The sequence below is a fragment of the Carya illinoinensis genome, chromosome 15 (genome assembly GCF_018687715.1).
Source record: "Carya illinoinensis cultivar Pawnee chromosome 15, C.illinoinensisPawnee_v1, whole genome shotgun sequence".
NCBI classification, from domain to species: Eukaryota; Viridiplantae; Streptophyta; class Magnoliopsida; order Fagales; family Juglandaceae; genus Carya; species Carya illinoinensis.
This window is the reverse complement of record NC_056766.1, coordinates 28657380-28673098: the sequence shown is the minus strand read 5'-3', so window position 1 is coordinate 28673098 and position 15719 is coordinate 28657380. Positions and strand designations below refer to the sequence as shown.

Below are 15719 nucleotides of genomic sequence, written 5' to 3'. Positions count from 1 at the left end.
TCAATATATATATATATATATCAAAAGATCAACTAACATCACTTATGACTAATCAAGTTAAATAGCAAAAATGCCATTTTTGAATTATTGGAAAATTCATAACAAGATAGCTTCAACACACTCAGTTTGGGCCAAAAATAGAGCATCCACATTTATTGACAGCATAGATAATAACTATAATTAAAATACAAGCTAAAACAACTTAGTTGGCCTCCAAAATGAAACTAAAATCAAATTGGTCAAGTTAGGGTTTTTACCTTAAGCCCTTAACTCCTTTCAAGATGCAAAGTGGAGGACCAAATGGTGGTATAGCCTTGTAGATGAAGAACCAAGTGATAGCACTGTGTTACCCCCAAAACCAAGACATCGATAGGTGAGTCTAGTGATGAAAATCGATACCCATATAGAAATCATGCTAGGAAGGGAATCAAAAGCTTATTACCTTCAAGATTTCACCCTTTGGAAGATGAAAGCAAGCTTTGGATTTAAGCTTTGAACAAAAATAGAAAATGGGTAGAGATGAGGCACACTCGGCTTGGAGATGCAGAAGAGGAAGCTTTGATCTCTTGGAAAGGAAAAGAGAAGAGGATGGAAGGGGTGGAGGGCGTTGGCTAGGGCTTGGAGGAGAAGAAATTTTCTCTTTGCTACTTGGTTCTGCTTGGCCATTGAGAATTCTCAGATGAGAATTTTAAGTTTTAAGATTAAATATTAAAATATTATATTAAAATATTATTATTATTTTGGGATTTGAAAAAGTAAGGAAAAAGTTAAATTATTTATTATATTTTGTATTGAAATTTGGGAAAGTTATAATGATGATATGAGAATTTTATGTTTGAGATGAAAATTCTTTGTGGCCAAACAGTACTTAGAGGCCGACAGTTTAATGGGAAAAGAGGATTAAGTAACTTTTGGACATCTTCCTTCATAAGCTAATGGATGAAGGGTGGATATCAAATCCTAGAAAAGTGTTTTTCACATACCAATCCAAGGGTGGACATTACTTGGGGCATTTCTTGAATAATAATAAAAATTTAGAGAGCTTAGGGGAAAATATTGCAGGGTCTTAAAATCAAGCTCTTGATTTATTTTAATAAACCACATTCAAAAGTAAAAGCACACCCATCTTAAAATAAAATAATTAAAATATTTAATTTAAAATACATAAAAGAATATTTTACTTAAAAAAGAATTAATGAAATGAAGTAAAATTCTATGTAATAAGACTCGGGTATTACAATTATGTTAAAAAGATTGAAAGTCATGTATTTTTATTTCATACAAGTCATTGCTAATGCTACTGTCATACATGTTCCAATATGACATCGCTGAATAATAATAATAATAATAATAAGCGTTGAGGGCAGCATGATGCCTATAATTTAGAGAACTAGCAGGAGGCTCCCCGAGATTCGGGAGACCTCATCAATGCGGCAGCACGCCTTATTGAGGCCTTTACTAGTGGGCAAACTACGACACAAGGACAGGCCCCGCACCTGACTACCTTCGATCATTTTTGTAAACAACACCCCTCGTTGTTTGACGGCAAGGGTACCAAAGTGGATGTTGACAATTGGATTGAGAGTTTAGAGAAAATCTTCAGTGTAGTCGTGTGCACAAAAGAGCAAAAAGTAGAATTTGCAATGTATAATTTATCAAATGTACCCAAAGGGTGATGGAAGGACACTTGTGGACTTATTCAGCAGGAGTTGGGTGAGGGCACTCCAATCTCTTGGAACAAGTTTAAAGAGGTTTTTAATGATCGGTTCTTCCCCCTGTTAGCTCGAGAGGCTAAGGCCCGGGAGTTTGCAGACTTAAAGCAGGGTTCGATGATGTTGAGGCAGCATACCTCTAAATTTGTGAAGCTATCGAGATTCACCCCGTATTTGATCTATATCGAGTCATTGAAGGCTGAGAAATTCTAGCAAGGCTTAAATCCCAAGATCATGGACTCCCTCCTTGCATTAAAGATCAGAAAATTTGCTGACCTTGAAGACCGAGCTATAATCCTTAAGGAGAATCTGTGAGTCAGAGCGGGAGAGTTTAACTAGAGGAAGAGGAAGTTCCAATCTTTTGATCAAAATAAAGGCAAGAGGCTAATGTACAACAATGTACCCAAGCCGCTTCATATGGTCAAGCCTTCCCAGCGTGGTACAATGGTGTCTCGTCCCGCATGCCAAACTTGTGGCAAGCCTCATGCTGGGAAATGTTTGATGGGGACCAACACTTATTTTAAATGTGGTAAAGCGGGTCATATGGCACGAGAGTGCCCCATGCTTGCGGCTCCTAATGCTCAAACACCTAGCTCGGGACAAAAGAACCTGGCACCGGCTCGAGTTTTCCCTCTCACAATGGACAATGCTAGCACTTTCCCTAATGTGATAACAGGTATTCTTCCCCTGTTCTCACATCATGTATTAGTGCTATTTGATTCTGGTACCACACATTCATTTGTATCTCGTAAGTGTGCTTGTTTGAGTGAGAAAGCACCTGAACCTTTAGAGTTTGTGATGTTTGTTTCTTCACCCCTTGGGGAACCCGTGAATTGTAGTCTGTGTTATAGGGTTGTGCGATAGAGGTACAAGGTCGACATCTCCTCGCCGATTTGATATTGTTCGATATGGATGAGTTCGATGTGATTTTGGACATGGACTGGTTGTCTCAATGCCATGCCTTGTGTGGAGTGTTTCAAGAAGTGGTCTTTAGACCACCAAGCGAGTAAGAGTTCCATTCTTGTGTTATGGGGAAGAGTCCTATGCCGAAGATAATCTTTGCAATAAAGGCTACCACTATATTGAGGAAGGGTTGTGCAAGATTTTTGACTAGTTTGGTGATGCTGCAGCCAAATGAACCTAAGCTACAACATTTTGAGGTGGGGAAGGATTTTCCCGATGTCTTTTCGAATGAGTTACCTGGCCTACCTTCGGATAGGGAGATTGAGTTCTCTATAGACCTCATTTTGGGCACGACACCTATTTCTAAAGCGCCATACCAGATGGCACCTGTAGAGCTTAAGGAGCTCAAGGATCAATTGCAATAGTTATTGGAGAAGGGCTTTATTCACCCTAGGGTATCACCATGGGGTGCACCAGTTCTTATATTAAAAATCGGTATCCTTTACCACGGATCGATGATTTGTTCAATCATCTTTAGGGATCCCAAATATTTTCAAAGATCAATCTCCGCTCGGGGTACCATCAGCTGAAGATTAAAGCGGAGGATGTTTCGAAAGTCGCTTTCAGAACAAGATATGGGCATTATGAATTTCTAGTGATGTCCTTCAGATTAACCAATGCTCCAACTGCTTTCATGGACTTGATGAATCGTATCTTCAAGGAATATATTGATCAGTTTGTGATTGTGTTTATCGACGACATTCTCATTTATTCGAGAACCCAAGAGGAGCATACGAAGCATTTCGAGGTCGTCTTACAAGTTTTACGGGAGAAGAAGTTGGATGCCAAATTGAATAAGTGTGAGTTTTGGCTACAAAAGATTTCTTTCCTTGGCCATATAGTGTCAAAGGATGTTATTTCCATAGATCTCGCAAAGGTGGAAGCAATAGTAGAATGGCCTAGACCAAAGACGGTCCAAGAAATCAGGAGTTTCCTTGGTCTTGCGGAGTATTATCGAATTTCTTGCATCATAGTTCCTTTAACGAAGTTGACCCGACAGGGTGAGAAATTTATATGGATTGTGAAATGTGAGAGAGTTTTAAAGAGCTCAAGGAGAAACCTGTGATGGCACCTGTTCTTACTATACCTTCGAGTACTGGTGGATTCGTGATATACAACAGCGCTTCACACAAAGGGTTGGGATGTGTTCTTATGCAGCATGGGAGAGTTGTAGCAAACGCTTCGCGCTAACTTAAGGAGTATGAGCGTAACTACCCAACCCGTGATTTAGAGTTGGTTGCCATGGTGTTCGCCTTAAAGATATGGCAACATTACCTTTATGTGGAATGTTGCGAGATTTATACGGATCACAAGAGCCTAAAATATTTCTTCACCCAAAAGGAATTAAATATGAGACAACGCAGATGGTTGGAGTTGTTGAAAGATTATGACTAAAGTATCAACTACCACCCTGGCAAGGCTCATGTAGTTGCCGATGCCCTCAGTTGGAAGTCTTATTTTGGCACTCTTATGAGTATGTACACCCCCCAGAAATTTATTATTCTGGATATGGAGAAGCTGGGGAGTTGGGATGGTGAAGGATGTACAAGCAAGGCTGAGTAGCCTAGTTCTTGGCCCGATAGTATTGGACCCAATTAAAGCTACTCAGAGCGAAGATGTCAACCTCCAAAAGATTAAGATAGAGGTTTCAGAAGGGAAGCAGATCGACTTTGTGGTTTCTGATGATGGATCCTTGCAGTTTAAAGCAAGATTGTGTGTACCAACTGAGAAGGAATTACAAGATCTGATACTGAGGGAGGCACATAGGTCTCTATATACAGTGCATCTAGGTAGTACTAAAATGTACCGAGACCTGCGACAACATTATTGGTGAAGCGGGATGAAACGAGATGTGGCCAACTTTGTAGTTCAATGTCTGATATGCCAGCAGGTTAAGGCTGAGCATCAAAGGCCCTTGGGAACACTTCAACCGTTGCCAATTCCAGTTTGACCATGGAATGAGATCAACATGGATTTTGTAACAGGATTTCCTAAGGCCCATGGAGGACAAGACTCGGCGTGGGTGATTGTCGATAGATTATCGAAGTCAGCCCATTTTATACCAATTCAGATGACCTACTAGATGAGTGAGTTGGTGGAGTTTAACGTCAAAGAGATAGTCAAATTGCATGGAGTTTCATCCAAGATAGTTTCGGATAGGGACTCACGGTTTACATAAGCATTTTGGAGGAGCGTGCAAAGGAACCCGAACAGAATTGACTTACAACTTTGCTTTCCACCCTCAGATCAATGGCCAGTCCAAGAGAATAATTTAGATTCTTGAGGATATGATACAAGCATGTGTCTTGGATTTCAGGAAGAGTCGGATAAAGTACCTACCACTAGTTGAATTCACCTACAATAATAGCCACTAGGAGAGCATCAACGCAGCACCATATGAGGTTTTGAATGGGCGTAAATGTAGATCGCCCCTTTATTGGGATGAGGTTGGTGAGAAGAGGATACTTGGCCCCGACTTAATTTAGAATATGCAAGAAAATGTGGCTATCTTCAGAAAGAATCTTGCTTTGGCTCAAGAGAGGCAAAAGAAGTATAAAACAAAGGAACTGCACTTTGAAGTAAGAGACAAGGTATTCCCAAGGGTGGCTCCGAAGAAGGGAGTGATGAAATTTGGAAATAAGGGCAAGTTAACTCCAGGGTATATCGGCCCATTTGAGATTCTAGAGAGGATTGGAGTAGTAGCTTATCGGCTTATACTACCTCCACAGTTTTCAGCCATGCATGATGTTTTCCACATCTCAATGCTTCAGAAATACTTGCGTAACCCTACCCATGTGCTGGATTATGCGCCTCTCCATGTGCACGAAGATTTCTCATATAAGGAAGCACTAGTTCGAATCCTGGATAGAAAGGTCCAAGTACTTCACAACAAAACTCGTGGAACCACCATACTAAACAAGAGGCAACTTGGGAGCATGAGGACGACATGAGAGATAAATATCCCACCCTATTTCTTTGAGGTATGTTCAATCTTGAGGACCAGATTATTTTAAGGGGGGAGAGTTGTAATACCTGAATCCTACTATGTAGATCATTATGTCATTTTATTAATTCTTTATATAAATATTTTTATTCATTTTAAAATAAAGATTTTAATTATTTTATTTATTTATTTTAAGATGAGTGTGCTTGTATTTTTATGTGGTTTATTAAAATAAATCAAGGGCATGATTTTAAGACTTTGCAATATTTCCCTTTAGTTCTCTAATTCGATTTATTCAAAGAATGGCCCCAATCATCCTCCACCATTGGATTGGTAGGTGGGAAAAATATCTTTGTGTGGAAAGATCTCCACCCTCCATTCATTGGCTTGTGAGGGAAGAAGAGCCAAATGACTAAAGAAGCAATTTTCCCCTTCTAAAGGCACAAAAGGGAACAATTTTATCCCAAGTCTCTTATCCATTGAACCCGTCGGTCCTAAGCAAGCAAAGAGAGAGAAAATCTTCATCTCCTTCCTCCAAGCCCTAGCCAACATCTTCCCCTCTATTCCTCTTCTTCTTCTCATCTTCAAGCTCAAGAGACCAAGATTTCTTCCCTCTTCTCCAAGTCGTGCGACCCACTAGCAATAGAGGAAATGGTTTCCTTCCTTCCTAGCCGAATGATGCTCACTTCTCTTTACCCATTTTCAGTTTGTTTCCAAGTTTGAGTCCAAGGTTTTGTTCACATATTTCCAAAAGGGGAATCCTTGAAGGTAAGACCCTTTTGATTCACTTTCTATTATGGTTTTGAATGGGTTTTGATTTTCTCCAAGTAAGGTTACCCATTGATGTTCAGTTGGGTATTTCAGTGCAACCACTTGTGTTCTTTCCTCTACACGTCTATAGCATTGTTTGGTTCTTCATTTTCCATCTTGGGAGGAGCTAAGAATCCAAGGTAAAAACCCTAACTTTATCTCATTTGATTTGAGTACAATTTTGGAAGCCAATCAAATTCTTTTGTGATGGAAAGCTTGTGTCTTAGGTTGTGTTTATTTCTCTATGTTACAAAATATTATAGATGCTCTATTTTGGTCCCAACCAAATGATGAAGGAGCTGTAATATTGTATGATTTTCCATTTTTCAAAAATTAGAGATTTGCTAATGAGCTTGGTTTAACCATAGGTGACTTTATTATGATTTTGGGTATGTATGTTGGTGCCGTGGGTTCTGTTTTCAGGTTGTACTATGTGTTTTGTCTTTGGATGCTAGAGGTGTTCGGTTTTACTTATTTATTGTGATTGTATGTAATCCTATAAACTTGCTTTTAAAAATTATTAAATGATTAAACTATAAACTTTGATGTTTAAGGATTTTTAAGTTTACTTAATGGGTTATTCTTGCTATCCTCTATGTTATGCTTGATTAAGTGTATTATAACTAGCCTATTTGTTATATTTATGTCACTAGATTTATAAAGTGGGTTGGTAACTGAGAGGAAGTGGTTAAAAATGCAAGAATGCACTTAAGAGTGCAAGCTGTCCAACAGTGCAGAAAATTCTATAAATGCCCCGTTTTAGATGCTTAAAGCAACCCTTTTGTTTTGCCCCTTTCTCAATTTATTTCCTACCAACCCAAAAACCCATTTGTTTGCAAGATAGCCTTTTCTAATAATGGACACAATTAGTTCTTTTAAAGGGGAAGGTTCCCTAAAATTTAATTAGCCTATTTGAGATGCCTAAATCTGTTTTAAAGCCTTTGCTAATCATTTTCTAGATTTGAGCTTTTAATTCCCATAACCTGAAAATGAGCTTGAATCAAATAAATTTTCTTAAACCTATGAGTTCTCAACTACCTTTCCATGCAAGCTACCTAAATGGCCTTCTAAGTACAACTAACATGCTTTAGTATTTATTTTGCTATTCTTGTGAGTTGAGGCGAGAAGTATTCATTGGGTTAACACTGAGTGTAGAAGGGGCGTTAGGTTATAACCTTGTGGCTTTCTCTTTTAAAGGGAGGCCTAAACAATATTGAATGAGTATTAACAATCTTATATTATTTATTGGAATAGGACCTATTCTGAAGTTGGAAGTACCGATGTGCATTGACGTAAGTAGCTATGACCATACTTCTTACACCAAGTTCTCTTTATGAAAGAATGTCTCTCTCTTAATGCAAATGTTCTTCTAAAGAAAAGAGTTAATGTATGCATTATGTACAGCCTTTCTTGGTAGCCCCTGTTAAGTACCTTATTAATTATAATTGTGTGTATATGTATAATGTAATGCATGCACGTTAAATTCTGAATCATGAGATTTTCATGCACACTTTCTTATGAAACTATCGCCTTTCATTAAACCTCATGAAAGGCTTTTTTAAAGAAATGCATATGCATCAGACTAATAAAAGATGATGAAAATGTTTGACTGCAAGAAAGGAAATGAAAGTTTTAAGGTAAGAAAATACGTAACGGCCATTTGAATGAAATGATACCAAAGAAATAGACAAATTGCAATGCCAGGTAACTAGTACTGGTAGTGCACCCAGTGCTACCCCCTGATTGAAAGGGATTCCTAACCTATGGCCACGAGTGGAGTCCAGGTCCAATGGAAGACCGCTAACCCTCACACAGAGCGTAATAGTGTGTACCGGCCAAAAGAAAGTGAAACATAAAAGCATAGTTATTTCTTAAAATGTTTATACATGAAAGTATTGCTTATTCTTTAAACTGTTTATACATAAAAGCATTGTCAACGTAGCAAATGTTTATGTATGCATGTTTCCAAAGAAAAAAATTATATGATTATTATGTTAACAACATGGTGTTCTACTTACTAAGTATTAGACTCATTTTGTGTTTATGTTTTAAACGTACAGGTAATGATGAAGAGGCTGGGGAGCAGGGCACTACTGTAGAGGGAGAGGTAGACGCTTAGTATTTTCCTTGTTGGTTTGACCTTATGATGATGATGGGTTTATGATGATGGTTGGTTTTATGTTTAGGATGGGTCCCTTGTTGGGACGTTTTGTTGATTTAACTTTTAAACAATATATATTTTGGTATGGTATAACTGTTATGGTGGGGTGATGGTAACCCCTTATACATTGACTTAGTATCTTTTTGTATGTATTGTAGGGACGGAGTCCCTTCCTATTTGGAATTATTCATGTTCTTATAAGAGTATGATGGACTCTGAGAGTCTTTTATGGATGAATGATTGATTAGAATATCTATCAGGTATTTCCCATTATTAAATTAGAAATTAGAGTACATGTGTGATATGTTCATACTTATCATATATTACTAGAATATATATATATAATAGGGAAAGAACAGGTTAAAGGTAGCGGCTTTCTCCCATTTTAGGGCGGGGTTGTTACAGATATCCTTTGAGGAGATTCATCGAAATTGATCATTTTTTATTAGTTTGAACTTATTGCTAATGCATATCTAGAGTAAAACTGGTTCGGTCTGATACCCGTTCTGTTTTTGCAAAACTGGTCTGGTTTTGGTTTTGCTTTTTATAATATTGGACTAGCTCATATATATATAATTTTTTGTATTATATATATAAAAAAAATTATATGATTTTTTATATTCTATTATATATATTATATGCTAAATTGCTAATTAATATAATATCAAATTTTAAAACTTTTTTATTCATGTATAATAATCTAATAACATAAAATTAATATAACATTTGATACAACATAAAACTAATTTTATAAATTTTAATATAAGTTATAACATTGATATAACATATACATAAATTTTAATTTTAGAACATAAAATATTAAAATTAATATAACATTAAATTTTAATCTTAAACAAGAATATTAATATTAAGTTATTAATATAAACCTACTTTTGATATATATATATATATATGTATATACATCTATCTCTATTAAATATAGGGCTGAACAATTAAGCCGTGTAACCAGCTTGACCCAATTTCTTGACCCTTGTGACGCTCCCAGATTCCGTTTGAGATCGAACGGACATCTGAAGCATTGGGACATGCAACACAAGCGTACCTGGCGCCGTTCATGACATATAAAGATGCAATGTTCCTAACATGCATCTAGCATTATGCAATATTCATAGAGTATAATTTTTTTTTTTAATAACGCTTTGTACCAAACTGATAATAACCCAAATACTTAAGACATGATCCATACATACTGACAAAATAAATATCCATGATTATAGTACAGGTCTCAGAAGACTGCAATCTTAAAAGCATGGGAGACCGAGCTCCATAATTACATCACCAAAATATAACTATTGGGCTAGTTTGTTGAGCATGCGTAACTCGACTAGCGATGCCATAATACTATATAAGAAGCTAACTAAGGAGGCCACAAGCTCCATGTTGTATCAATGGCGTCTAATCAACCTCCTCCAATCTCCCAGGCTTTGTTCTCTCTTCTGGTCCTGATACAACTCCTACCATTCAAAGGGAATGGTAGTTGGGACTACCACGATAAGATTTGATTACAAATCTAAGCAAGCTAATAAAGAACTACCACATAGATTAATGATACATGTATGGTAGTAAAAGTATGAATACATAATCAAAGTTGCTAATGTAGTGTTCCGCACGCCCTTGGGTCGGGCTCTCAACAACTCAAGTCTTCAATCTTGGACCTGTGGACACAAAGAAAATGCTGCGAGACGGGGGCCATGGTAATGGCCGATGAGTCTTCGATGCCAAAGTCAGTATGATTTTAGAGTTTAGTACCAGTATGTAGAGAGTTCAGAGAGAGTTCTTAATACCTGGGGATTGTCTTATAGACCTGATTTTTGGGGGCAATCGCCCATGCCCGCGTCAAGGGGATGTGTCCCCTCAGCAGTTAATGTGGGGTGGTGTATTTAATGTGACGTGGCTCTCTACTCTATTATTGTCACAACCCCACCCTAACAAGAGCGAGACCGTGATCCTATACCTATTCTTATTCCTATTATAACAGTAAAATTATTACTAAATGAATTCCCATATTGTTATTATTATTATTATTTTTTTTTTAAGATAATGCGTGACGATTCGAACGCATCACACATAAATTCTAATTTCTAACTGAAATAAACATATAATAGACATACCTTTACATTCCTTTACAAAGGACTCTCAGAGTCCGTCATCCATTTATTTAAGATAACTACTTTAAACAAAAAGGGACTCGGTCCCTTTAGTCATTACAAAAGAAAACTAACTTAAAGCATGAGGGTTTCCATTACCCCACTATGTACCTTATACCCGAAGGTATCTTGTCTAGAAGTTAACTCAATACAATATCCCGTGTGGGGTCCATTATTAAAACATAAGAAACATATATCATCATAGAAGAAACCAAACTACCCAGGGACTACTAAACATCGGCCTCTCCCTCCTCAGAAATACTCAGCTCCTCAGTAGATTCATCGGTACCTAGACGTTTAAAACATAAACACAAAGTGAGTTTAATACTCAGTAAGCAGTACACCATGCTGTTAACTTAGTAAGCATATAGTACTTTCTTTTGAAAACATGCATCCATAAACCAATACTAATTTTGACAATACTTCCATACATATACTTTCTTTATAACATCATGCATACACTTACTTCTTACTATCATGCATATACTCACTTCATACTTTCATGCAAAATCTTTATTTCTTATTTTCATACATACTTATATATCATATCTTCATGCATACACTTCATTTAATCTTTCACTTTCTTGTGGCCAACACACTATTACGCCCCGTGTGTTGGGGTTAGCGGTCTTGTTGGACCTGGATTCCACCCGTGGCCACAGGTTAGGAACCCCTTTCTGTCAGGGAGCAGCACTAGGTGCACTACCAGTACTACTTACCCGGTATTGCAATCTGCCCATTTCTTTGATATCATTTCCTTTCATGTGGCCATTACATACTTTCATACATTAATTCATTCCTTTTCTTTCTTTGAAATCAACATTTTCCATATCTTCCTTAGTCCGATGAATATGCTTTTATTTTGGAAAATAACATTTTATGTCATGCTTACATATAAATAAAATCTTAGTTATTTCAAGAAGCATGTATAAAAAAAATTTCATGACTTAGGATCTACATGCATGCATTACCATATACACATACAATCAATTATAATCGATAGGATACTTAACAGGGGCTACCAAGAAAGGCTTGTACATAATATAAATTCATTTATTCTTTAATTAGAAGAACATTTGGAAAGAGATAGAGATATATTCTTCCACAAGAGAACTTGGCGTGAGCGCATGGTCATAGCTACTTACCTCGATCTGCTGAAATTCCTTTAACTTCAGAAAATTCCAATCCAATAAATAACAAGTGTGTTAAAACTCATCCAACATCCTTTAGATCCCCTTTTTAACGATGGCTAAAATATTATAAATCTAACATCGTTTTCTACCATTAATGTTACTTCAAATAACTACCATCTCGACAAATCCTTACAAGAGTAACATAAGAAGATAATTAATTTAGTTAACATAACATCAAAATAGCTTCATATATGCATTTAATCACTTAAAACAGAGCATAATTATATATATATATACAAAACACAACATCAAAACAGCCCCATATATATAATTAATCCCTTAAAACAGAACATATATGTAGATATACAAAACATAACATCAAAACATCCCCATATAAATACTTAATCCCTTAAAACAGAGTATATATGTATATATATAAAATATAACATCAAAACATCCCCATATAAATACTTAATCCCTTAAAACAGAGCATATATGTAGATATATATAACATAACATCAAAACATAAACTAAACAATTTAGTTAGCTTCGAAAATCACATAAAATCATCTTAAACAATTTACCTTAAGCTCTTAGTTTCTTTCAAGAGGTCAAGTGAAGGTCCAAAGCTTGAAGAAAGTGAGAGGATTGATTTCTTGAAGAGGAGAAGAAAAGAGAGAAGTGGAGTTGGCTAGTATGGAAGAGAGATGAAGAAGACTTGTTCTTCATTTGTTAGGTGTAGACCGATGGGTTTGAAAATGAATTTCTTCATCTATTAGGTGTAGACCGATGGGTTTGAAGATGAATTTCTTCATCTATTAGGTGTAGACCGATGGGTTTGAAAATGAATTTCTTCATCTATTAGGTGTAGACCGATGGGTTTGAAAATGAATTTCTTCATTTATTAGGTGTAGACCGATGGGTTTGGAAATGAATATCTTCATCTATTAGGTGTAGACCGATGGATTTGAAGATGAATTTCTTCATCTATTAGGTGTAGACCGATGGGTTTGAAGATGAATTTCTTCATTTATTAGGTCTTAAAAATCATGTACTTAATTTATTTTAACAACCCACATAAAAATAAAAAATAAAAACACACCCATCTAAAATAAAATAATAAAAATCTTTACATGAACATATTTAACTTAAGAAATAAAATAAAATGACGTAAAGACTCACGTAGTAAGACTAGGGTATTACAACTCTCCCCACCTTAAAATAATCTCGTCCTCGAGATTGAACGTACCTCAAAGAAAAAGAGTGGGATATTTAATCCTCACGTCGTTTTCATGTTCCCAGGTTGCCTCTTGCTCAGTGGGGTGGTTCCAAAGCACTTTGACCATCGGAATGGTTTTATTGCGAAGTACTCGAACCTCCCAATCTAAGATTCGGACTGGTGCTTCCTCGTATGAGAAATCTTTATGCACTTGGAGAGGTGCATAATCCAACACATGTGTAGGGTCATGCACATATTTTCGAAGCATTGAAACATGGAAAACATTATGCATGACTGAAAATTCTGGGGGTAGTGCGAGTCGATATGCAACTGCTCCTATCTTTTCAAGAATCTCAAATGGGCCAATGTATCTTGGGGTTAATTTGCCTTTCTTGCCGAATCTCATAACTCCTTTCATTGGAGCTACCCGAAGGAATACTTTGTCTCCTACCTCAAAGTGCAGCTCCCTTCTTCTATGATCGGCATATTTCTTTTGCCTCTCTTGAGCTAGGGCAAGCCTCTTTCTGATGATAGCTACTTTTTCTTGCATATTTTGAACTAAATCAGGGCCCAACATCTTTTTCTCACCAACCTCGTCCCAATAAAGGGGCGATCTACATTTGCGCCCATACAAAACTTCATATGGTGCCGCATTGATACTCTCCTGGTGACTATTATTGTAAGCAAATTCAACTAATGGTAAGTATTTTATCCAAGTTTCCTTGAAATCCAAGACACATGCCCGTAACATATCTTCAAGAATTTGAATTGTTCTCTCAGATTGCCCATCTGTCTGAGGGTGGAAAGCAGTGCTATAAGTCAATTCTGTCCCCAAGTTCCTTTGTACGCTCCTCCAAAATGCTAAAGTAAACCGTGAGTCCCTATCCGATACTATCTTGGACGGAACTCCGTGCAACCTAACTATCTCTTTGACATATATCTCTGCCAACTTACTCATCGAGTAAGTCATCTAAATTGGTATGAAGTGGGCTGATTTCGATAATCTGTCGACAATCACCCACACAGAATCTTGTCCTCCTTGGGCTTTAGGAAATCCAGTTACAAAATCCATGCTGATTTCATCCCATGTCCAAACTGGTATTGGTAGTGGCTGTAGTGCTCCCGAGGGTCTTTGATGCTCAGCCTTAACTTGCTGGCATGTCAGGCATTGAGCTATAAAGTTAGCCACGTCTCGTTTCATTCCGCTCCACCAGTAGTGTTGTCTCAGGTCTCGATACATTTTGGTACTACCTGGATGCACTATGTATAGAGACCGATGTGCTTCCCTCAATATTAGATCCCTTAGTTCCTTTTTAGCTGGTACACACAATCTTCCTTTAAACCGCAATGATTCATCACCAGAAATCACAAAATCAAGTTGTTTTCCTTCTAAAATATCTGCTTTGATCTTCTGGAGGTTAAGGTCTTCACTTTGAGCAGCTTTAATTTGGTCCAATATTGTCGGGCCAAGAACTAGGCTATTCAACCTTGCTTGTACATCCATCACCATTTCCACTCCCAGCTTCTCCATATCTAGAAGAACAAATTTCTGGGGAGTATACATACTCCTGAGAGTGCCAGAAGAAGACTTCCGACTAAGGGCGTCGGCAACTACATTAGCTTTGCCGGGGTGGTAGTTGATATTACAATCATAATCTTTCAATAGCTCCAACCATCAAAGCTGCCTCATATTTAACTCCTTTTGAGTGAAGAAATATTTTAGACTCTTGTGGTCCGTATAAATTTCACAATGTTCCCCATAAAGGTAATGTCGCCATATCTTTAAGGCAAATACCATAGCAGCCAATTCTAAATCATGGGTTGGGTAGTTGCGCTCATAATCCTTAAGTTGACGCGAAGCATACGCTACAACTTTTCCATGCTGCATAAGAACACACCCCAACCCTTTGTGTGAGGCATCGCTGTATATTACAAATCCTTCTGTACCCAAAGGTATAGTAAGAACAGGTGCCGTCACAAGTTTCTCCTTGAGCTCCTGAAAGCTTTTCTCACATTCTGTTGTCCATATGAATTCCTCACCCTTTCGGGTCAAGGTCGTTAAAGGAACTGCGATGCGAGAAAACCCTCCAACAAATCTTCGATAATACCCCGCCAGACCAAGGAAGCTTCTAATTTCTTGAATAGTTTTTGGTCTAGGCCATTCCACTATCGCCTCCACCTTTGCAGGATCTACGGAAATACCATCCTTTGAAATTATATGGCCAAGAAAAGAAATCTCTTGTAACCAAAACTCACACTTATTCAACTTAGCATATAATTTCTTCTCCCGCAAAACTTGAAGAACAACCTCCAAATGCTTCACATGTTCTTCCGGGGTTCTTGAGTAAATAAGAATGTCATCAATAAATATTATTACAAACTGATCAATATACTTCTTAAAGACACGAATCATCAAGTCCATGAAAGCCGCTGGGGCGTTGGTCAATCCAAAGGACATCACTAAAAATTCATAATGTCCATATCTCGTTCTGAAAGCAGTCTTTGGAATATCCTCCGCCTTAATCTTCAACTGATGGTACCCTGATCGGAGATCAATCTTTGAAAATACTTGGGATCCTTGAAGTTGATCAAATAAATCATCAATCCGT

The 15719-nt window shown here is 37.2% G+C and overlaps 1 protein-coding gene and 1 long non-coding RNA gene across 2 annotated transcripts; both read left to right on the top strand.

Annotated features, from left to right (window-relative positions):
* Positions 1–5164: 5164 nt before the first annotated feature.
* On the top strand, positions 5165–5626 carry LOC122296778. Its single transcript, XM_043106570.1, has one exon. The coding sequence runs from the start codon at positions 5165–5167 to the stop codon at positions 5624–5626; it is 462 nt and encodes a 153-aa protein (XP_042962504.1).
* A 476-nt stretch (positions 5627–6102) lies between these two features.
* On the top strand, positions 6103–8844 carry LOC122297497. Its single transcript, XR_006238797.1, has 4 exons — positions 6103–6387; positions 6484–6569; positions 7684–7721; positions 8490–8844. It is a non-coding gene; the product is annotated as an uncharacterized LOC122297497 (long non-coding RNA).
* The last annotated feature ends 6875 nt before the right edge of the window (positions 8845–15719 follow it).

What these genes read in the sequence shown, in the direction of transcription:
- LOC122296778 (XM_043106570.1), top strand. Translation starts at nt 5,165, where the DNA reads ATGCAAGAAAATGTGGCTATCTTCAGAAAGAATCTTGCTTTGGCTCAA.